Raw genomic sequence first — 24,018 nt, 5'->3', positions numbered from 1 at the left:
GGTTCGGTGATCGATGGTTCGGCGATCGATCGATCTTCCCTGCATCCATCGATGTTTCGGCGATTGTTTTTTTTAATTTTTTTTTTTTTTTTCCCCCTCCCATCCAACGCTCTGCGCTCGATTTCCCCTACCCGGAAGCTCTTCCCCCCCGTTTTGATTGGCAGATCTCTCAGCCAATGAGAGGACGGGGCGGGGTGAGCTCCGGCCAATCAGCGCGCGGCTGGCAGGAAGGGGCGGGTCCTCGTCTGCGGCGCGAGGCGGCGGCGGGAGCCATGAAGTGAGGGGGGGGGGGGGAGGGGCGGGGAAAGCGCGGATTTCCGGGGGTTTTGGGGGAATTCTGAGGGAATTTGGGGAATTTTCGGGGATCCCGGGATGGGATCGCGGCAATTCGGGGGTGCAGGGCTGGATTCCGGGAGGTTTCGGGGCTCCTGGGAGGGGATTGGCCAGACCGCTTCAATCCATCCCAGTTCATCCCAGTCCAGCCCAGTTTGGGGATCCGAGGGGGCCTTCGCCCACGATTTGGGGGTGTCAGGAAGCTGCAGGAGCTCGGGACCCTCCAAATTCCTCACATTCCATCCTGGGATCCACCGGATCCCGACAGATCCCCGGGATCCCCTCAGGCTGAGCACGAGCGGCTTCCTGGTGCTGTCCCAAATCCCCCTCAAAATCCCCCCAGACCGCCCCCAAATCCCCAGGGATCCACAGCAGATCCCACCAGATCCCCCCTGATCCCACAGCCCCGTGGACGGGCTCCTGGTGCTGTCCCAAATCCCCCAAACACCAAAATCCCTCAAACTGCCCCAAAAATCCCCCAAACCGCCCCCAAATCCCCAGGGATCCACAGCAGATCCCACCAGATCCCCCCTGATCCCACAGCCCCGTGGACGGGCTCCTGGTGCTGTCCCAAATCCCCCAAACACCAAAATCCCTCAAACTGCCCCAAAAATCCCCCAAACCGCCCCCAAATCCCCAGGGATCCACAGCAGATCCCACCAGATCCCCCCTGATCCCACAGCCCCGTGGACGGGCTCCTGGTGCTGTCCCAAATCCCACAAACACCAAAATCCCCCTCAAAATCCCTCAAACTGCCCCCAAATCCCCCAAACCTCCCCCAGATCCCCAGGGATCCACAGCAGATCCCCCCAGATCCCCCCTGATCCCCCAGGCTGAACGTGGACGGGCTCCTGGTGCTGTTCCCCTATGAGTTCATCTACCCCGAGCAGTTCTCCTACATGCTGGAGCTCAAGCGCACGCTGGACGCCAAGGTGGGATTTTGGGGGGGGGGGGGGGGAATCCTGAGGGATCCTGAGGGATCCAGGACCCCCCTGGTGACGCCCCCCACCCCTCCCCAGGGTCACGGGGTGCTGGAGATGCCGTCGGGGACGGGCAAGACGGTGTCACTGCTGTCCCTGATCGTGGCCTACCAGAGGGTGAGGGGGTCCTGGGGGGGCTTTTGGGGGATCCTGGGGGGCTTTTGGGGGATCCTGGGAGGTTCCGGGGTGGTTTGGGGTGATCCTGGGGGGATCTCGAAGGGTTTCGGGGGATCCTGGGGGGTCCTGGGGGGGTTTTAGGGAGGTTTTGGAGGGTCCTGGGAGGTTAGGGGGGATCCCGGGGTGGTTGGGGGGGGGGGGGGATCTCGAGGGGTTTTGGGGGGATCCTGGGGGGTGCTGGAGGATCCCAGATGATCTGGGGGGGAGGGGGGGGTGTTGGGGGGATCCCAGCGAATCCCAGAAGGTTCTGGGGGTGTCCCAGTGAGTCCCAGTGCATCCCAGGAAGTTCTGGTGGGTCCAGTGGATCCCAGGTGGTTCTGGGGGTCCCACGGGATCCCAGAAGGTTCTGGTGGATCCAGGGGTGTCCCAGCAGATCCCAGGTGGTTCTGGGGGTCCCGCGGGATCCCAGAAGGTTCTGGTGGTTCCGGAGGTGTCCCAGCAGATCCCAATGGATCCCGGGAGGTTCTGGGGGGGTCCCAGTGAATCCCAGTAGGTCCTGTCAGCCCCAGCAGATCCCAGTAGGTTCTGGGGGGTCCCGCTGGGTCCCCCCGGATCCCATCCAGCCCCCTCCCCTCTCCCCCTCCCCAGGCTCACCCCCTGGACGTCTCCAAGCTCATCTACTGCTCCCGCACCGTGCCCGAGATCGAGAAGGTGGGGGTGGGGATGGGGGGGCGGGGATGGGGGGGGGGTGGATCCCTGAGGATCACCCCGCGATCCCCCCCCTCCCCCCCCAGGTGGTGGAGGAGCTGAGGAAACTTCTGGAATGTTACGAGAGGGACCTGGGGGAGCCTCTGCCCTTCCTGGCGCTGGCGCTGAGCTCCCGCAAGAATCTCTGCGTGCACCCCCAGGTGGGATCTGGGGGGGATCTGGGGGGCTTGGGGGGGGCTGCAGGGGGGTCACGGGGGATCCTGGGGGGGGGGCTCACGGGGATCCTGGGGATCCCCCCCTGGAGGGGTCTGGGGGGTTTGGGGGGATCCTGGAGGGTTTTGGGGGATCCTGGGGATCTCTGTGGGGTTCAAGGGGAACCCCAGGGCTGTGGGTGGATCCCCAGTAGATCCCAGTAGATCCCATTACACCCCTCCCCCGGGGGTCAGCTCTCCGTTTTGGGAAGGAGGGGGGATCCCGGGGCTGTGGGGGGATCCCAGTTCACCCCAGTGGATCCCAGTGGATCCCAGTGGATCCCTTCCCCCCAGGTGTCAGCTCTCCGTTTCGGGAAGGAGGTCGACAGTCGCTGCCTGGCCCTGACGGCCTCGTACCTGAGGGACCCCCCCGAGGGCCCCCGGGACACCTGCACCTTCTTCCAGGTGAGACGGGGAGGGGGGGGGGAGGTCCCACAGGGGTCTGGGGGGGGGGTCCTGGGGGGTCCCAAAGCAGATCTGGGGGGGTCCCAAAAGGGATCTGAGGGGATTTGGGGGGTCCCAAAAAGGATCTGGGGGGTCCCAAGGGGATCCTGGGGGGGTCTGAGATGGATCTGGGGGGTCCCAGGGGAGATGTGGGGAGGGCTGGGGGGGGGGGGGCGTCTCAATGGATCCTCTGGGACCCCCTCCCCCCACTGGGCCCCTCGTTCATTTTTGGGGACCCCCGGCCCCATTTTGGGGTGTCCCAAGGACCCCAACCTCTCTTTTTGAGTTCCCCCAGCCCCATTTCTGGGGACCCCAGCCCCATTTCATTGACCCCCAGCCCCATTTCTGAACTCCCCCACCCCATTTCATTGACCCCCAGCCCCATTTTTGGGGACCCCAGCCCCATTTCATTGACCCCCAGCCCCATTTCTGAACTCCCCCACCCCATTTCATTGACCCCCAGCCCCATTTCTGAACTCCCCCACCCCATTTCATTGACCCCCAGCCCCATTTTTGGGGACCCCAGCCCCATTTTTGGGGACCCCAGCCCCATTTCATTGACCCCCAGCCCCATTTTTGGGGACCCCAGCCCCATTTCATTGACCCCCAGCCCCATTTCCCCCCTCCCCCCCCCCCAGGAGTTCGAGGCTCGGGGTCGGCAGAGCCCCCTCCCCTTTGGGGTTCACAACCTGGACGATCTCCGGACCCTCGGCCGCCAGCGCGGCTGCTGCCCCTATTACCTGGCAAGAGCCTCGGTAGGCCCCAAAAACACCCCAAAATCTACCCCAAAACATCCCTAGAGTACCCCAAAATATCCCAAAAGTACCCCAAAATATCCCAGAATATCCCTAAAGTACCCCAAAATATCCCAAAATATCCTTAAAGCACCCCAAAATATCCTAGATCATCCCTGCTGTCCCTATTACCTGGCAAGAGCCTCGGTAGGCCCCAAAAACACCCCAAAATTTACCCCAAAAATCCCCAAAACTTCCCCAAATCCCCCCAAAATCCCCCCCAAATCACCCCAAAATCCCCCAAAATCCCCCAAAATCCCCCAAATCACCCCAAAATCCCCCCAAATCCCCAGCTGCCCCACGCCAACGTGGTGGTGTACAGGTGCCATTACCTGCTGGACCCCAAAATCCCCCAAAAATCCCCCAAAAATCCCCAAAACTTCCCCAAATCACCCCCAAATCACCCCAAAATCCCCCAAATCACCCCAAAATCCCCCAAATCACCCCAAAATCCCCCCAAATTCCCAGCTGCCCCACGCCAACGTGGTGGTGTACAGCTACCATTACCTGCTGGACCCCAAAATCGCCGGGCTGGTTTCGGGGGAGCTCGCCCGCTCCTCGGTCGTGGTGTTCGACGAAGCTCACAACATCGGTGAGACCCCGACCCCCTGAAACCCCCCCCCCCGACCCCATTTTTTGGGGTCTCTGAACCCCAAATTTGTGCTTCCCAAACCTTTCTCAGATAACGTTTGCATCGAGGCCATGGGAGTGACCATCACCCGCCGGACGCTCGACCGCTGCCAGGCCAACGTGGGAACCCTGCAGAGCACGGTCCAGCGGTCAGGGGGGGATTTGGGGGTGCTGGGGGGGAATTTGGGGTGCTCAGGGGGGAATTTGGGGATTTTTGGGGGGTTTTGGGGGGGTTTTGGGGGGGTTTTGGGGTGCTCCTGGACGCTCGACCGCTGCCAGGCCAACGTGGGAACCCTGCAGAGCACGGTCCAGCGGTCAGGGGGGGATTTGGGGGTGCTGGGGGGGGAATTTGGGGTGCTCAGGGGGGAATTTGGGGATTTTTGGGGGGGTTTTGGGGGGGTTTTGGGGGGATTTTGGGGGGGTTTTGGGGTGCTCCTGGACGCTCGACCGCTGCCAGGCCAACGTGGGAACCCTGCAGAGCACGGTCCAGCGGTCAGGGGGGGATTTGGGGGTGCTGGGGGGGGAATTTGGGGTGCTCAGGGGGGAATTTGGGGATTTTTGGGGGTTTTGGGGGGGTTTTGGGGTGCTCCTGGACGCTCGACCGCTGCCAGGCCAACGTGGGAACCCTGCAGAGCACGGTCCAGCGGTCAGGGGGGGATTTGGGGGTGCTGGGGGGGGAATTTGGGGTGCTCAGGGGGGAATTTGGGGATTTTTGGGGGTTTTGGGGGGGTTTTGGGGGGTTTTGGGGGGGTTTTGGGGTGCTCCTGGACGCTCGACCGCTGCCAGGCCAACGTGGGAACCCTGCAGAGCACGGTCCAGCGGTCAGGGGGGGATTTGGGGGTGCTGGGGGTGGAATTTGGGGTGCTCAGGGGGGAATTTGGGGTGCTCAGGGGGGAATTTGGGGATTTTTGGGGGGTTTTGGGGGGGTTTTGGGGTGCTCCTGGACGCTCGACCGCTGCCAGGCCAACGTGGGAACCCTGCAGAGCACGGTCCAGCGGTCAGGGGGGGATTTGGGGGTGCTGGGGGGGGGTCTGGGGGGTCCTTGGGAGGGAATTTGGGGTGCTCAGGGGGGAATTTGGGGATTTTTGGGGGGTTTTGGGGGGGTTTTGGGGGGGTTTTGGGGTGCTCCTGGACGCTCGACCGCTGCCAGGCCAACGTGGGAACCCTGCAGAGCACGGTCCAGCGGTCAGGGGGGGATTTGGGGGTGCTGGGGGGGGAATTTGGGGTGCTCAGGGGGGAATTTGGGGATTTTTGGGGGGGTTTTGGGGGGGTTTTGGGGGGATTTTGGGGGGGTTTTGGGGTGCTCCTGGACGCTCGACCGCTGCCAGGCCAACGTGGGAACCCTGCAGAGCACGGTCCAGCGGTCAGGGGGGGATTTGGGGGTGCTGGGGGGGGAATTTGGGGTGCTCAGGGGGGAATTTGGGGTGCTCAGGGGGGAATTTGGGGATTTTTGGGGGGTTTTGGGGGATTTTGAGCGGTTTTGGGGGGTTTTGGGGGGGTTTGGGGGTTTTGGGGGGAGTTTGGGGGTTTTGGGGGGGTTTTGGGGGTTTTTGGGGGGATTTTGCGGGATTTTGGGGAGGTTTTGGGGGGGTTTTGGGGGGTTTTGGGGGATTTTGAGCGGTTTTGGGGGGTTTTGGGGGGTTTTGGGGGGATTTTGGGGGGTTTTGGGGGTTTTTGGGGGTTTTTGGGGGTTTTGGGGGATTTTGGGGGGATTTTGGGGGGGTTTTTGGGGTTTTTGGGGGTTTTGGGGGGGTTTGGGGATTTTGGGGATTTTTGGGGGGTTTTGGGGGGGTTTTGGGGGTTTTGGGGGGGTTTGGGGGTTTTGGGGGGGTTTTGGGGGGTTTTGGGGGGGTTTTTGGGAGTTTTGGGGGGGTTTGGGGGTTTTGGGGGGGTTTTGGGGAGTTTTTGGGGGGGTTTTGGGGGGTTTTGGGGGTTTTTGGGGGGGTTTTTGGGGGGGTTTTGGGGTGCTCCTGGACACTCGACCGCTGCCAGGCCAACGTGGGAACCCTGCAGAGCACGGTCCAGCGGTCAGGGGGGGATTTTTGGGGGGGTCCTTGAAGGGTTTTGGGGTCTTTGAGGGGGAATTTGGGGGTGCTAGGAGGGGTTTGGGGGGTCCAGAATGGGTTTGGGGGAGTCCTTGAAGGGTTTGGGGCTTTTTAGAGAGGGTCCCCAGAGGAGTTTTGGGATCTCAGGGTTGGATTTTGGGGGATCTCAGGGCTGGATTTTGGGGTTTTTGGGATCCCTGGTGTGGATTTTGGGGTTTTGGGGGGATCCCAGGGCTGGATTTGGGTTTTTGGGGGGATCCCAGGGCTGGATTTGGGTTTTTTGGGGGGATCCCGGGGCTGGGTTTGGGTTTTTGGGGAGATCCCATGGGATGGATTTGGTTTTTTGGGGGATCCCGGGGCTGGGTTTGGGTTTTTTGGGGGATCCCGGGGCTGGGTTTGGGTTTTTTGGGGGGGATCCCGGGGCTGGGTTTGGGTTTTTTGGGGGGGATCCCGGGGCTGGGTTTGGGTTTTTGGGGGGATCCCGGGGCTGGGTTTGGGTTTTTTGGGGGGATCCCGTGGGATGGATTTGGGTTTTTGGGGGGGATCCCGGGGCTGGGTTTGGGTTTTTGGGGGGGATCCCGTGGGATGGATTTGGGTTTTTTGGGGGATCCTGTGGGATGGATTTGGGTTTTTGGGGGGATCCCGGGGCTGGGTTTGGGTTTTGGGGGATCCCGGGGCTGGGTTTGGGTTTTTTGGGGGGGATCCCGGGGCTGGGTTTGGGTTTTTGGGGGATCCCGGGGCTGGGTTTGGTTTTGGGGGATCCCGGGGCTGGGTTTGGGTTTTTGGGGGGATCCCAGGGATGGATTTGGGTTTTTGGGGGGATCCCAGGGCTGGGTTTGGGTTTTGGGGGATCCCGGGGCTGGGTTTGGTTTTGGGGGATCCCGGGGCTGGGTTTGGGTTTTTGGGGGGATCCCGGGGCTGGGTTTGGGTTTTTGGGGGATCCCAGGGCTGGGTTTGGTTTTTTGGGGGGATCCCGTGGGATGGGTTTGGGTTTTTGGGGGGATCCCGGGGCTGGGTTTGGGTTTTTTGGGGGGATCCCGGGGCTGGGTTTGGTTTTTTGGGGGATCCCGGGGCTGGGTTTGGGTTTTTGGGGGGATCCCAGGGATGGATTTGGGTTTTTTGGGGGATCCCAGGGCTGGGTTTGGTTTTGGGGGATCCCGGGGCTGGGTTTGGGTTTTTTGGGGGGATCCCGTGGGATGGATTTGGGTTTTTGGGGGATCCCAGGGCTGGGTTTGGTTTTGGGAGATCCCGTGGGATGGATTTGGGTTTCTGGGGGGGATCCCGGGGCTGGGTTTGGGTTTTTGGGGGGATCCCAGGGATGGATTTGGGTTTTTTGGGGGATCCCAGGGCTGGGTTTGGTTTTGGGGGATCCCGGGGCTGGGTTTGGGTTTTTTGGGGGGATCCCGTGGTATGGATTTGGGTTTTTTGGGGGGGATCCCGGGGCTGGGTTTGGGTTTTTTGGGGGGATCCCGTGGGATGGATTTGGGTTTTTGGGGGATCCCAGGGCTGGGTTTGGTTTGGGGAGATCCCGTGGGATGGGTTTGGGTTTTTTGGGGGGGATCCCGGGGCTGGGTTTGGTTTTGGGGGATCCCAGGGATGGATTTGGGTTTTTTGGGGGATCCCAGGGCTGGGTTTGGTTTTGGGGGGGATCCCGTGGGATGGATTTGGGTTTTTGGGGGGGATCCCGGGGCTGGGTTTGGGTTTTTGGGGGATCCCGTGGGATGGATTTGGGTTTTTGGGGGATCCCGTGGGATGGATTTGGGTTTTTGGGGGGATCCCGTGGGATGGATTTGGGATCAGGGCTGGACTGGGCTTTGGGCCCCCGTTGCAGGATCAAGGACTCGGATTCCCGGCGCCTGGCGGACGAATATCGCCGCTTGCTGCAGGGGCTGCGCGAGGCCGGCGCCGCCCGCGACTCCGACCTGATCCTGGGGAATCCCGTCCTGCCCGACGAGATCCTGCAGGGTGCGGGACCCGCTGGGACCCGCTGGGAGTTACTGGGGCTCACTGGGAGTTACTGGGATCCACTGGAACCCGCTGGGATCCGCTGGGAGCTGCTGGGGCTCACTGGGAGTTACTGGGATCCGCTGGGATCCACTGGGAGCTGCTGGGAGCTGCTGGGGCTCACTGGGAGTTACTGGGATCCACTGGAACCCGCTGGGAGCTGCTGGGACTCACTGGGAGTTACTGGGATCCGCTGGGATCCACTGGGAGCTGATGGGGGCTCACTGGGAGTTACTGGGATCCACTGGAACCCGCTGGGAGCTGCTGGGATCCACTGGGAGCTGCTGGGACCCGCTGGGAGCTGCTGGGGCTCACTGGGAGTTACTGGGATCCACTGGAACCCACTGGGATCCGCTGGGACCCACTGGGAGCTGCTGGGACCCGCTGGGATCCACTGGGAGCTGCTGGGATCCGCTGGGGCTCACTGGGAGTTACTGGGATCCACTGGAACCCGCTGGGACCCGCTGGGACCCACTGGGAGCTGCTGGGACCCGCTGGGATCCACTGGGAGCTGCTGGGAGCTGCTGGGACCCATTGGGACCTGCTGGGACCCGCTGGGATCCACTGGGAGCTGCTGGGATCTGCTGGGTCTCACTGGGAGTTACTGGGATCCACTGGAACCCACTGGGATCCGCTGGGACCCACTGGGAGCTGCTGGGACCCACTGGGAGCTGCTGGGACCCACTGGGAGCTGCTGGGTGCTGATGGGATCTACCGGGACCCACTGGGATCTACTGGGATGTGCTGGGGCCCACTGGGACACACCAAGGATTTTTTTGGCTGAGATTTTTCTGGGGTTCCCTGTGGATTTTGAGTTCTGGCCTGGATTTCGAGGTTCCCCAACCCCATTTCCTCCCCATTTTCCCCCATTTTTCCCATTTCCCACCCATTTTTTCCCATTTTCCCCCCATTTTTTCCCCCATTTTTTCCCATTTTTCCCATTTTCCCCCCATTTTTACCCATTTTTCCCCATTTCCCCCCCTTTTTCCCCATTTTCCCCCCGTTTTTTCCCGTTTTTTTCCCCCATTTCCCCCCATTTCTCCCCCGTTTTTTCCCATTTTCCCCCCATTTTCCCCAATTTCCCCCCCGTTTTTTCCCGTTTTTCCCCCATTTTCCCCCATTTTCCCCCGTTCCAGAGGCCGTCCCCGGCAGCATCCGCACGGCCGAGCACTTTGTGGGGTTCCCATTGATTTTGGGGTGCCCTGACCCCATTTTTTCCCATTTCCCCCCATTTCCCCCCATTTCTCCCCCATTTTTTCCCATTTTTCCCCATTTCCCCCCCATTTCCCCCCATTTCCCCCCCGGTTTTTCCCGTTTTTCCACCATTTTTCCCCCGTTTTTTCCCATTTTTCCCCATTTTCCCCCCATTTCCCCCCATTTCCCCCCCGTTTTTTCCCATTTTTCCCCATTTCCCCCCCATTTCCCCCCATTTCCCCCCCGTTTTTTCCCGTTTTCCCCCCATTTCCCCCCATTTCCCCCCCGTTTTTTTCCCGTTTTCCCCCCATTTTCCCCCATTTTTCCCCCATTTTCCCCCGTTCCAGAGGCCGTTCCTGGCAGCATCCGCACGGCCGAGCACTTTGTGGGGTTCCTGCGTCGTTTGGTCGAGCACCTGCGGGCCCAGCTCAGGGGACCCCGAGTTCAGCAGCTGAGCCCCCCAGCGTTCCTGAGGGAGCTCAGGGAGAGGGTCTGCATCGACAGGAAACCCCTCAGGTCTGGAAAACCCCCAAAAAACGGGATTGGGACCCCCAAAAATGGGAATGGGACCCCCCAAAATCCCCTAAAGAGCCCCCCAGCGTTCCTGAGGGAGCTCAGGGAGAGGGTCTGCATCGACAGGAAACCCCTCAGGTCTGGAAAACCCCAAAAAACGGGATTGGGACCCCGAAAAATGGGATTGGGACCCAAAAAAATGGGATTGGGACCCCAAAAAATGGGATTGGGACCCCCAAAATCCCCTAAAGAGCCCCCCAGCGTTCCTGAGGGAGCTCAGGGAGAGGGTCTGCATCGACAGGAAACCCCTCAGGTCTGGAAAACCCCAAAAAACGGGATTGGGACCCCGAAAAATGGGATTGGGACCCAAAAAATGGGATTGGGACCCCAAAAAATGGGATTGGGATCCCCAAAAATGGGAATGGGACCCCCAAAATCCCCTAAAGAGCCCCCCAGCGTTCCTGAGGGAGCTCAGGGAGAGGGTCTGCATTGACAGGAAACCCCTCAGGTCTGGAAAACCCCAAAAAAATGGGATTGGGACCCCCAAAAAATGGGATTGGGACCCAAAAAATGGGATTGGGACCCCAAAAAATGGGATTGGGACCCAAAAAATGGGATTGAGACCCCGAAAAATGGGATTGGGACCCCCCAAAAATGGGATCTGCACCCCGAAAAATGGGATTTGGACCCCCAAAAATGGGATTGGGACCCCAAAAAATGGGATTGGGACCCCCAAAAAATGGGATTGGGACCCCAGAAATGGGATTGGGACCCCCAAAAATGGGATCTGCACCCCGAAAAATGGGATTGAGACCCCGAAAAATGGGAATAGGACCCCCAAAAATGGGGTTGGGATCCCCAAAAATGGGATTGGGACCCCAAAAAATGGGATTGGGACCCCCAAAAATGGGGTTGGGACCCCCAAAAATGGGAATGGGACCCCCCAAAATCCCCTAAAGAGCCCCCCAGCGTTCCTGAGGGAGCTCAGGGAGAGGGTCTGCATCGACAGGAAACCCCTCAGGTCTGGAAAACCCCAAAAAACGGGATTGGGACCCCGAAAAATGGGATCTGCACCCCGAAAAATGGGATTGGGACCCCAAAAAATGGGATTGGGATCCCCAAAAATGGGAATGGGACCCCCCAAAATCCCCTAAAGAGCCCCCCAGCGTTCCTGAGGGAGCTCAGGGAGAGGGTCTGCATCGACAGGAAACCCCTCAGGTCTGGAAAACCCCCAAAAAACGGGATTGGGACCCCCAAAAATGGGATTGGGACCCCAAAAAATGGGATTGGGACCCCCAAAATCCCCTAAAGAGCCCCCAGCGTTCCTGAGGGAGCTCAGGGAGAGGGTCTGCATCGACAGGAAACCCCTCAGGTCTGGAAAACCCCCAAAAAACGGGATTGGGACCCCCAAAAATGGGATTGGGACCCAAAAAAATGGGATTGGGACCCAAAAAATGGGATTGGGACCCCAAAAATGGGATTGGGACCCAAAAAATGGGATTGGGACCCCCAAAAATGGGATTGGGACCCAAAAAATGGGTTTGGGACCCCAAAAATGGGATTGAGACCCCGAAAAATGGGATTGGGACCCCCCAAAAATGGGATCTGCACCCCGAAAAATGGGATTTGGACCCCCAAAAATGGGATTGGGACCCCAAAAAATGGGATTGGGACCCCCAAAAATGGGATTGGGACCCCCAAAAATGGGATTGAGACCCCGAAAAATGGGAATAGGACCCCAAAAAATGGGGTTGGGATCCCAAAAATGGGATTGGGACCCCCAAAAAATGGGATTGGGACCCCCAAAATCCCCTAAAGAGCCCCCCAGCGTTCCTGAGGGAGCTCAGGGAGAGGGTCTGCATCGACAGGAAACCCCTCAGGTCTGGAAAACCCCCAAAAAATGGGATTGGGACCCCCAAAAATGGGATTGGGACCCCAAAAAATGGGATTGGGACCCCCAAAATCCCCTAAAGAGCCCCCCAGCGTTCCTGAGGGAGCTCAGGGAGAGGGTCTGCATCGACAGGAAACCCCTCAGGTCTGGAAAACCCCCAAAAAACGGGATTGGGACCCCCAAAAATGGGATTGGGACCCAAAAAAATGGGATTGGGACCCCAAAAAATGGGATTGGGACCCCCCAAAATCCCCTAAAGAGCCCCCCAGCGTTCCTGAGGGAGCTCAGGGAGAGGGTCTGCATCGACAGGAAACCCCTCAGGTCTGGAAAACCCCCAAAAAACGGGATTGGGACCCCCAAAAATGGGATTGGGACCCCAAAAAATGGGATTGGGACCCAAAAAAATGGGATTGGGACCCCCAAAATGGGATTGGGACCCCCAAAAATGGGATTGGGACCCAAAAAATGGGATTGGGACCCAAAAAATGGGATTGAGACCCCGAAAAATGGGAATAGGACCCCAAAAAATGGGATTGGGACCCCCAAAAATGGGATTGGGACCCAAAAAATGGGATTGAGACCCCGAAAAATGGGATTGGGACCCAAAAAATGGGATTGGGACCCCAAAAAATGGGATTGGGACCCCCAAAAATGGGATTAAGACCCCGAAAAATGGGGTTGGGATCCCAAAAAATGGGATTGGGACCCCCAAAAATGGGATTGGGACCCAAAAAATGGGATTGGGACCCCAAAAAATGGGATTGGGACCCCCAAAAATGGGATTGGGACCCCAAAAAATGGGATTGGGACCCCCAAAAATGGGATTGAGACCCCGAAAAATGGGAATAGGACCCCTAAAAATGGGGTTGGGATCCCCAAAAATGGGATTGGGACCCCCAAAAAATGGGATTGGGACCCCGAAAAATGGGAATAGGACCCCAAAAAATGGGAATGGGACCCCCAAAAATGGGATTGGGACCCCAAAAAATGGGATTGGGACCCCCCAAAAATGGGATCTGCACCCCAAAAAATATGATTGGGACCCCGAAAAATGGGAATAGGACCCCAAAAAATGGGATTGGGACCCCCAAAAAATGGGATTGGGACCCCAGAAATGGGATTGGGACCCCCAAAAATGGGATCTGCACCCCGAAAAATGGGATTGGGACCCCCCAAAATGGGATCGGGACCCCCAAAAATGGGATTGGGACCCAAAAAACCCAAAAAATGGGATTGGGATCCCTAAAAATGGGTTTTTTTTTGGGGGTATTTGGGCTGGATTTTGGGGTTTTTCGGGATATTGAGGCCCCTGGGATGGTTTTTGGGGTGGGTTTGGGGGATTTTGGGATGGATTTTGGGGTTTTTTGGGTGGATTTTGGGGTTTTTGGGGTTATTTGGGACCCTGGGATGATTTTTGGGGCGGATTTTGGGGATTTTGGGGTTCCTGGGGTGGATTTTGGGGTTATTGAGGCCCCTGGGATGGTTTTTGGGGTGGATTTTGAGGTGGATTTTGGGGTTTTTTGGGGGGGATTTTGGGGTTTTTGGGGTTATTGGGGACCCTTGGATGGTTTTTGGGGTGGATTTTGGGGATTTTGGGATGGATTTTGGGGTTCCTGGGGTGAATTTTGGGGTTTCTTTGGGTGGATTTTGGGGTTTTGGGGTTATTGAGGCCCCTGGGACGGATTTTGGGGTGGATTTTGGGGTGGATTTTGGGGTTTTTTGGGGTGCATTTTGGGGATTTTGGGATGGATTTTGGGGTTCCTGGGGTGGATTTTGGGTTTTTTTGGGTGGATTTTGGGGTTTTGGGGTTATTGAGGCCCCTGGGACGGATTTTGGGGTGGATTTTGGGGTTCCTGGGGTGAATTTTGGGTTTTTTTTGGGTGGATTTTGGGGTTTTGGGGTTATTGAGGCCCCTGGGACGGATTTTGAGGTGGATTTTGGGGTGGATTTTGGGGTTTTTTGGGTGGATTTTGGGGTTTTTCGGGATATTGAGGCCCCTGGGACAGTTTTTGGGGTGGATTTGGGGGATTTTGGGGTCCCTGAAGCCCGAATTTTGGGTTCCCAGGTTCTGTGCTGAACGCCTGCACTCCCTGCTCCGAACTCTCGCCCTCCCCGACGTCGCTGATTTTTCCCCCATCACCCTCGTGGCAAATTTCGCCACCTTGGTCAGCACCTACAGCAAAGGTGAGCCCCAAAAACCCCCAAATTCACCCCAAAAAAAAACCCGAAATTCACCCCCCAAAAAAACCCCAGAAATCGACGCCAAAACTCGCCCAAAAAAAACAAAAATTCACCCCAAAAACCCCAAAATTCACCCCAAAAAAAACCCAAAAATCGACGCCAAAACTCGCCCCAAAAAACCCAAAATTCACCCCAAAAAAACCAAAATTTACCCCAAAAAAACCCCAAAAATCGATGCCAAAACTCGCCCCAAAAAACCCAAAATTCACCCCAAAAAAACCCAAAATTTACCCCAAAAAAACCCCAAAAATCGATGCCAAAACTCGTCCCAAAAAACCCAAAATTCACCCCAAAAAACCCAAAATTCACCCCAAAAAAACCCCAAAATTCACCCCCCAAAAAAACCCAAAATTCACCCCCCAAAAAAACCCCAAAAATCGACTCCAAAACTCGCCCCAAAAAACCCAAAATTCACCCCAAAAAAACCCCAAATTCACCCCCCAAAAAAACCCCGAAATTCACCCCCCAAAAAAACCCCAAAAATCGACGCCAAAACTCGCCCCAAAAAAACCAAAATTCACCCCAAAAAACCCAAAATTTACCCCAAAGAAACCCCCAAAATTGACGCCAAATCTCGCCCCAAAAAACCCAAAATTCACCCCAAAAATAACCCTGAATCCTCCTCAGCACCTACAGCAAAGGTGAGCCCCAAAAACCCCAAAATTCACCCCAAAAAACCCAAAATTCACCCCAAAAAAACCCAAATTTCACCCCAAAAAAAACCAAAATTCACCCCCAAAAAAACCCAAAATTCACCCCCCAAAATAAACCCCGAAACTGACACCAAAATTCACCCCTAAAACCCCAAAATTCACCCCAAATTTCACCCCAAAAACCCCAAAAAACTCAAATTCCCACCAAAAAAAATCCCCCAAAAAAATCCCAAAAAAATTCCCAAAAACCCCAAAATCCCAAAAAAACCCCAAAAACCCCAAATCCCCCCCAAAATCCCCCCAGGTTTCACCATCATCATCGAACCCTTCGACGAGCGCACCCCGAGCGTCTCCAACCCCGTGCTGCACTTCAGGTGGCATTTGGGGCAAATTTGGGGCAAATTTGGGAGATTTGGGGAGATTTGGGGAGATTTGGGGGAATTTGGGGGAGATTTGGGGGAGATTTGGGGGAATTTGGGGGATTTGGGGGAATTTGGGGAGATTTGGGGCAAATTTGAGGGAATTTGGGGGAGATTTGGGGGAATTTGGGGGAGATTTGGGGCAAATTTGAGGGAATTTGGGGGAGATTTGGGGGAATTTGGGGGAGATTTGGGGCAAATTTGGGGGAATTTGGGGCAAATTTGGGGGGATTTGGGGGAATTTGGGGGAGATTTGGGGCAAATTTGGGGGAATTTGGGGGAGATTTGGGGCAAATTTGGGGGAATTTGGGGGAGATTTGGGGCAAATTTGGGGGAATTTGGGAGATTTGGGGCAAATTTGGGGGAATTTGGGGGAATTTGGGAGATTTGGGGAGATTTGGGGCAAATTTGGGGGAATTTGGGAGATTTGGGGGAATTTGGGGAGATTTGGGGCAAATTTGGGGGAATTTGGGGGAGATTTGGGGCAAATTTGGGGGAATTTGGGGGAATTTGGGAGATTTGGGGAGATTTGGGGCAAATTTGGGGGAATTTGGGGGAGATTTGGGGCAAATTTGGGGGAATTTGGGAGATTTGGGGCAAATTTGGGGGAATTTGGGAGAGATTTGGGGCAAATTTGGGGGAATTTGGGAGATTTGGGGAGATTTGGGGCAAATTTGGGGAGATTTGGGGGAGATTTGGGGCAAATTTGGGGGAATTTGGGGCAAATTTGGGGGAATTTGGGGAGATTTGAGGGAATTTGGGGAGATTTGGGGGAGATTTGGGGGAATTTGGGGAGATTTGGGGCAAATTTGGGGTAAATTTAGGGGAATTTGGGGGATTTGGGGGAATTTGGGGCAAATTTGGGGATATTTGGGGCAAATTTGGGGGATTTGGGGAAAATTTGGGGGATTTGAGGAGATTTGGGGGAATTTGGGGCAAATTTGGGTCGATTTGGGGCAAATTTGGGGGAGATTTTGGGATTTTTTGGGGGATTTTCGGGGTTTTTTTGGGGGATATTTTGGTGATTTTGGGGGCAATTTTGGGGCGTTTTTTGGGCAGTTTGGGAGGTTTTTGGAGGAGATTTTGTGGGTTTTTTTGGGGGGAGATTTTGGGGGTTTTTTGGAGGAGATTTTTGAGGTGATGTTGGTTTTGGTTTTTTTTTTTTTTTGGGGGGGAGGGGGATTTGTGGTTTATGGGGGGCGAAATTTCATGGGATTTTTTAAATTATTATTATTTTTATTATTTTTATTATTATTATTATTATTATTTAAATTTTTTTATTATTATTACTTTATGTTATTATTATTTATTATTATGTTGTTATTATTTTGTTATTACTTATTATTATTATTATTTTATAATTTTTATATTATTATTATTATTTTTATTTTTATTTTTATTTTATTTTTTTATTATCATTACTTTATATTATTATTATTATTTTGTTATTATTATTTTGTTATTATTTATTATTATTATTTTATAATTTTTATTATTATTATTATTATTTTTATTTTATTTTTTTATTATTATTACTTTATATTATTATTATTTATTATTATTTTGTTATTATTTTATTATTATTATTATTATTATTATTATTATTTTTTTTTTTTTTTTTTTTTTTTTTTTTTTTTTTTTTGGGAGGCTTTTGGGGGCTTTTTAAATTTTTTTTTTTTTTGCAGGCGTTTTGGGGAGAATCTGTGGATTTTTTTTTTTAGGTGGGATTTTAGTTTTGTTGAGGGGAGATTTTTTTTTTTTTTTTTTTTTTTTTTTTTTTTTTTTTTTTTTGGTGGTTTTGGAATTTTTGGGGGTGCTGAGACCCTCCCCCCCCCCCCCGGGGACCCTCCCAAAAATTCTCCTTCCCCTCCCCCCCAGCTGCCTGGACGCGTCCATCGCCATCAGGCCGGTGTTCGAGCGCTTCCAGTCGGTCATTGTCACCTCGGGGGTGAGAAAAACCAGCCCAAAACCTGCCCCAAATATCCCCAAAATATCCCCAAAATATCCCCAAAAACTGTCCCGGAACAGCCCCAAAATATCCCCAAAAACTGCCCCAAATATCCCCAAAATATCCCCAAAAACTGTCCCGGAACAGCCCCAAAATATCCCCAAAATATCCCCAAAAACTGTCCCGGAACAGCCCCAAAATATCCCCAAAATATCACCAAAAACAGCCCAAAAACTGCCCCAAATATCCCCAAAATATCACCAAAAACTGCCCCAAATATCCCCAAAATATCACCAAAAACTGTCCCGGAACAGCCCCAAAATATCCCCAAAATATCACCAAAAACAGCCCAAAAACTGCCCCAAATATCCCCAAAATATCACCAAAAACTGCCCCAAATATCCCCAAAATATCCCCAAAAACTGTCCCGGAACAGCCCCAAAATATCACCAAAAACTGCCCCAAATATCCCCAAAATATCCCCAAAATATCCCCAAAAACTGTCCCGGAACAGCCCCAAAATATCACCAAAAACAGCCCAAAAACTGCCCCAAATATCCCCAAAATATCACCAAAAACTGTCCCGGAACAGCCCCAAAATATCCCCAAAAACTGCCCCAAAAGCTGCCCCCAAATATCCCCGAAATATCCTCAAAATATTTTCAAAATATCCCCAAAATATTGAAAAAAAATAAACAAAAAAAATCCCCAAAAAACCCCCCAAAAAATCCCAAAAAACCACCAAAAATAACCCCCCAAAAAACCCCAAAAATGCAAAAAAAACACCAAAAAAATCCCCAAAAAATCCCCACAAAATCCCAAAAAAATCCCCAAAAAAACCTCCAAAAAATCCCAAAAAAATCCCCAAAAAATCCCAAAAAACCACCAAAAAAACCCCAAAGAAATCCCAAAAAAATCCCGAAAAATCCCAAAAAAATCCCAAAAAATCCCCAAAAAATCCCAAAAAACCACCAAAAAAACCCCAAAGAAATCCCAAAAAAATCCCAAAAAATCCCCAAAAAAACCCCAAAGAAATCCCAAAAAAATCCCAAAAAATCCCCAAAAAAATCCCAAAAAATCCCCAAAAAATCCCAAAAAACCACCAAAAATCCCCAAAAAATCCCCCAAAAAAATCCCAAAAAATCTCAAAATAACCCAAAAAAATCCCCAAAAAATCCCGAAAAACCACCAAAAAAACCCCCAAAAAAATCCCCAAAAAATCCTAAAAAATCCCCAAAAAATCCCAAAAAATCCCCAAAAAAACTTCAAAATATCCCCCAAAAAATCCCAAAAAATCCCCAAAAAAACTTCAAAATATCCCTAAAAAACCCCCAAAAAATCCCAAAAAAACACCAAAAAATTCCCCAAAAAATCCTCAAAAAATCCTAAAAAATCCTCAAAAAATCCTAAAAAATCCCCAAAAAACCCCAAAAATTGACACCCCCCTCCTCTTCCCTTCCCCTCCCCCCCCCCAGACTTTGTCCCCCCTGGAATTTTACCCCAAAATTTTGGGGTTCAGCCCCGTTACCATGGCAACCTTCAGCATGACCCTGGCCCGGACCTGCCTGTGCCCCATGGTGAGGGGGGGTCCCGGGGGGGTCCGGGGGGGTTTTGGGGAGGATTTGGGGGGTCCCGGGGGGGTCCTGGGGGGTTTTGGGGAGGATTTGGGGGGTCCCGGGGGGGTCCTGGGGGGGTTTTGGGGAGGATTTGGGGGGTCCCGGGGGGGTCCTGGGGGGTTTTGGGGAGGATCTGGGGGGTCCCGGGGGGGTCCTGGGGGGTTTTGGGGAGGATTTGGGGGGTCCCGGGGGGGTCCTGGGGGGTTTTGGGGAGGATTTGGGGGGTCCCGGGGGAGTCCGGGGGGGTTTTGGGGGGTCCCGGGGGGGTCCTGGGGGGTTTTGGGGGGTCCCGGGGGGGTCCTGGGGGGTTTTGGGGAGGATTTGGGGGGTCCCGGGGGGGTCCTGGGGGGTTTTGGGGAGGATTTGGGGGGTCCCGGGGGGGTCCGGGGAGGTTTTGGGGAGGATTTGGGGGGTCCCGGGGGGGTCCTGGGGGGTTTTGGGGAGGATTTGGGGGGTCCCGGGGGGGTCCTGGGGGGTTTTGGGGAGGATTTGGGGGGTCCCGGGGGGGTCCTGGGGGGTTTTGGGGAGGATTTGGGGGGTCCCGGGGGGGTCCGGGGGGGTTTTGGGGGGGATTTGGGGGGTCCCGGGGGGTCCCGGGGGGGTTTTGGGGAGGATTTGGGGGGTCCCGGGGGGGTCCTGGGGGGTTTTGGGGGATCCCGGGGGGGTCCGGGGGGGTTTTGGGGAGGATTTGGGGGGTCCGGGGGGGTTTTGGGGAGGATTTGGGGGGTCCCGGGGGAGTCCGGGGGGGTTTTGGGGAGGATTTGGGGGGTCCCGGGGGGGTCTCGGGGATTTTTTTGGGGGGTCCTGGGGATTTTTGGGGGAATTTTGGGGGCTCCTGGGGGGTTTTGGGGGGTCCCGGGGGGGTCTCAGGGATTTTTTGGAGGGTCTTGGGGAATTTTTTGGGGGGGGATCCTCTGGATTTTGGGGGGATTTGGGGGATTTTTGGGGGTCCTGGGGGAGTCTTGGGGAATTTTGGGGATATTTTGGGGGGGGGTCTCAGACAATTTTTTTGGGGTCCCCTTTTTGTCCAGATCGTGGGAAGGGGCAACGACCAAGTGGCCATGAGCTCCAAATTCGAGAGCCGAGAGGACATCGGTGGGTCTGGGGGCTTCGGGGGCATTTTGGGGGATTTTGGGGATTTTTTGGGATTTTTTTGGGATTTTTTGGGGATTTTTTGGGGATTTTTTGGGGATTTTTTCGGATTTTTTGGGGATTTTTTGGAGGGGTTTTGGGGTGGCCATGAGCTCCAAATTCGAGAGCCGAGAGGACATCGGTGGGTCTGGGGGCTTCGGGGGGATTTTGGGGGATTTTGGGGATTTTTTGGGATTTTTTTGAGGATTTTTTTGGGGATTTTTTTTGATTTTTTCGGATTTTTTGGGGATTTTTTATGGATTATTTGGGGATTTTTTTGTGGATCTTTTGGGGGATTTTTTAATGGATTTTTTTTGGGATTTTTTGGTATTTTTTTAGGATTTTTTGGGGATTTTTTTGGGGATTTTTTCGGATTTTTTCGGATTTTTTGGGGATTTTTTGGAGGGGTTTTGGGGTGGCCATGAGCTCCAAATTCGAGAGCCGAGAGGACATCGGTGGGTCTGGGGGCTTCGGGGGATTTTGGGGGATTTTGGGGATTTTTTGGGATTTTTTTGGGATTTTTTTGAGGATTTTTTGGGGATTTTTTTTGATTTTTTCGGATTTTTTGGGGATTTTTTATGGATTATTTGGGGATTTTTTTGTGGATCTTTTGGGGATTTTTTAATGGATTTTTTTTGGGATTTTTTGGTATTTTTTTAGGATTTTTTGGGGATTTTTTTGGGGATTTTTTCGGATTTTTTCGGATTTTTTGGGATTTTTTGGAGGGGTTTTGGGGTGGCCATGAGCTCCAAATTCGAGAGCCGAGAGGACATCGGTGGGTCTGGGGGCTTCGGGGGGATTTGGGGGATTTTGGGGGATTTTGGGATTTTTTGGATTTTTTTAGGATTTTTTTGAGGATTTTTTGGGGATTTTTTTGGATTTTTTCGGATTTTTTGGGATTTTTTATGGATTATTTGGGGATTTTTTTATGGATCTTTTGGGGGATTTTTAATGGATTTTTTTTAGGATTTTTTGGGATTTTTGGGGATTTTTTGGTATTTTTTTAGGATTTTTTTGGGGATTTTTTTTCGGATTTTTTTGGATTTTTTTGGGATTTTTTGGAGGGGTTTTGGGGTGGCCATGAGCTCCAAATTCGAGAGCCGAGAGGACATCGGTGGGTCTGGGGGCTTCGGGGGATTTTGGGCATTTTGGGGCATTTTGGGATTTTTTGGGGATTTTTTTAGGATTTTTTGAGGATTTTTTGGGGATTTTTTTTGATTTTTTCGGATTTTTTGGGGATTTTTTATGGATTATTTGGGGATTTTTTTGTGGATCTTTTGGGGGATTTTTAATGGATTTTTTTTGGATTTTTTGGTATTTTTTTAGGATTTTTTTTAGGATTTTTTTTGGGGATTTTTTTGGGGATTTTATGGTATTTTTTTAGGATTTTTTTGGGGATTTTTTGGGGATTTTTTTTCGGATTTTTTCGGATTTTTTGGGGATTTTTGGAGGGGTTTTGGGGGTGGCCATGAGCTCCAAATTCGAGAGCCGAGAGGACATCGGTGGGTCTGGGGGCTTCGGGGGGATTTTGGGCATTTTGGGGCATTTTGGATTTTTTGGGGGATTTTTTTAGGATTTATTTGGGGATTTTTTAGGATTTTTTTGGGAATTTTGGGGATTTTTTGGGGATTTTTTTAGGATTTTTTGGGATTTTGTTGGGATTTTTTTGAAGATTTTTTTCTGGATTTTTTGGGGATTTTTTGGGGATTTTTTTGGGATTTTTTTAGGATTTTTTTTTGGGATTTTTTAGGATTTTTGGGGGATTTTTTGGAGGGGTTTTGGGTATTTTTTAGGGATTTTTGGGGATTTATTTGGGGGATTTTTAGGATTTTTTTGGTATTTTTTAGGGATTTTTTGGGGATTTTTTAGGGATTTTTTAGGGATTTTTGGGGGATTTTTTGGGGGGATTTTTGGGGAATTTTGGGTTTTTTTATGGGAATTTTGGTCTCTAGGATTTGGGATTTTTTTTGGGGTGTCCCAATAATCCCAAAATCCCCCCAAAATCTCCCCAAAATTCCAGCTGTGGTCAGGAATTCCGGGCAGCTGCTCCTGGTGATTTTGGGTGAATTTTTTGGGGATTTTTTTGGGAATTTTGGGTTTTTATGGGAATTTTGGTCTCTAGGATTTGGGATTTTTTTGGGGGTGTCCCAATAATCCAAAATCCCCCCAAAATCTCCCCAAAATTCCAGCTGTGGTCAGGAATTCCGGGCAGCTGCTGCTGGTGATTTTGGGTGAATTTTTTGGGGATTTTTTTGGGAATTTTGGGGTTTTTATGGGAATTTTGGTCTCTAGGATTTGGGATTTTTTTGGGGTGTCCCAATAATCCCAAAATTCCCCCAAAATCTCCCCAAAATTCCAGCTGTGGTCAGGAATTCCGGGCAGCTGCTCCTGGTGATTTTGGGTGAATTTTGTGGATTTTTTTGGGAATTTGGGTTTTTTATGGGAATTTGGGGTTTTTTATGGAATTTTGGTCTCTAGGATTTGGGATTTTTTTTGGGGTGTCCCAATAATCCCAAAATCCCCCCAAAATCTCCCCAAAATTCCAGCTGTGGTCAGAATTCCGGGCAGCTGCTCCTGGTGATTTTGGGTGAATTTTTGGGGATTTTTATGGGAATTTTGGGTTTTTTATGGGAATTTTGGTCTCTAGGATTTGGGATTTTTTTTGGGGTGTCCCAATAATCCCAAAATTCCCCCAAAATCTCCCCAAAATTCCAGCTGTGGTCAGGAATTCCTGGCAGCTGCTCCTGGTGATTTTGGGTGAATTTTTGGGGATTTTTTGGGGAATTTTGGGGGTTTTTATGGGAATTTTGGGGTTTTTTTATGGGAATTTTGGTCTCTAGGATTTGGGATTTTTTTTGGGGTGTCCCAATAATCCCAAAATCCCCCCAAAATCTCCCCAAATTCCAGCTGTGGTCAGGAATTCCAGGCAGCTGCTCCTGGTGATTTTGGAGTGAATTTTGGGGATTTTTTTGGGAATTTTGGGGTTTTTATGGGAATTTTGGGGTTTTTTATGGGAATTTTGGTCTCTAGGATTTGGGATTTTTTTGGGGTGTCCCAATAATCCCAAAATCCCCCCAAAATCTCCCCAAAATTCCAGCTGTGGTCAGGATTCCGGCAGCTGCTCCTGGTGATTTTGGGGTGAAATTTTTGGGGATTTTTTGGAATTTTGGGGTTTTTTATGGGAATTTTGGTCTCTAGGATTTGGGATTTTTTTTGGGGTGTCCCAATAATCCCAAAATTCCCCCAAAATCTCCCCAAAATTCCAGCTGTGGTCAGGAATTACGGGCCCCAAAATTCCAGCTGTGGTCAGGAATTACGGGCAGCTGCTCCTGGTGATTTTGGGGTGAATTTTTTGGGGATTTTTATGGGAATTTTGGGGTTTTTTATGGGAATTTTGGTCTCTAGGATTTGGGATTTTTTTTGGGGTGTCCCAATAATCCCAAAATTCCCCCAAAATCTCCCCAAAATTCCAGCTGTGGTCAGGAATTACGGGCAGCTGCTCCTGGTGATTTTGGGTGAATTTTTTGGGGATTTTTGGGGAATTTTGGGGTTTTTTATGGGAATTTTGGGGTTTTTTATGGGAATTTTGGTCTCTAGGATTTGGGATTTTTTTTTGGGGTGTCCCAATAATCCAAAATTCCCCCAAAATCCCCCCCAAAATTCCAGCTGTGGTCAGGAATTACGGGCAGCTGCTGCTGGAGCTCTCGGCCGTGGTCCCCGACGGCCTCGTGGCGTTTTTCACCAGCTACGTTTACCTGGAGAGGGTACGAGCAGGTGAGACCCCCAAAAACGCACCTGGGGCACCAAGAACGCACCTGGGATCCCAAAAATGCACCTGGGACCCTAAAAATATCCTCAAAACCACACCTGGGACCCAAAAACGCACCTGGGGCACCAAAAATATCCTCAAAACCACACCTGGGGCACCAAAAAACGCACCTGGGGCACCAAAAACCACACCTGGGGCACCAAAAATATTCTCAAAACCACACCTGGGGCACCAAAAACGCACCTGGGGCACCAAAAACCACACCTGGGGCACCAAAAACCACACCTGGGACCCCAAAAATATCCTCAAAACCACACCTGGAGACCCCAAAAACCAC

The 24,018-nt window shown here is 52.5% G+C and overlaps 2 protein-coding genes across 2 annotated transcripts in view; both read left to right on the top strand.

Moving 5' to 3' along the window:
- Positions 1 to 238: 238 nt before the first annotated feature.
- Positions 239 to 20,039, top strand: ERCC2 (ERCC excision repair 2, TFIIH core complex helicase subunit). The gene is made up of 16 exons (XM_062512474.1): positions 239 to 277; positions 1,166 to 1,265; positions 1,353 to 1,430; positions 2,079 to 2,141; positions 2,225 to 2,338; positions 2,684 to 2,794; positions 3,472 to 3,588; positions 4,096 to 4,219; positions 4,310 to 4,406; positions 8,134 to 8,267; positions 9,848 to 10,016; positions 13,970 to 14,088; positions 15,103 to 15,172; positions 17,096 to 17,165; positions 18,685 to 18,742; positions 19,813 to 20,039. Exons 1-16 carry the CDS (start codon positions 273 to 275, stop codon positions 20,022 to 20,024), a joined length of 1,641 nt encoding a protein of 546 aa, XP_062368458.1. The 5' UTR covers positions 239 to 272; the 3' UTR covers positions 20,025 to 20,039.
- Positions 20,040 to 21,380: 1,341 nt separating this feature from the next.
- The window catches only part of LOC134055979 (creatine kinase M-type-like), a 10,179-nt gene continuing 7,541 nt past the window's right edge, over positions 21,381 to 24,018 (top strand). The window contains exons 1-2 of the mRNA XM_062512452.1: positions 21,381 to 21,414; positions 23,579 to 23,686. Coding sequence (XP_062368436.1) covers positions 21,381 to 21,414; positions 23,579 to 23,686 — 142 coding nt within the window. The remainder of the gene's footprint in view (positions 21,415 to 23,578; positions 23,687 to 24,018) is intronic.

This window comes from Cinclus cinclus, chromosome 37 (genome assembly GCF_963662255.1).
Source record: "Cinclus cinclus chromosome 37, bCinCin1.1, whole genome shotgun sequence".
Lineage (NCBI taxonomy): Eukaryota > Metazoa > Chordata > Aves > Passeriformes > Cinclidae > Cinclus > Cinclus cinclus.
The sequence above is the reverse complement of the archived record's forward strand: the minus strand, read 5'-3'. Positions and strand labels throughout refer to the sequence as shown.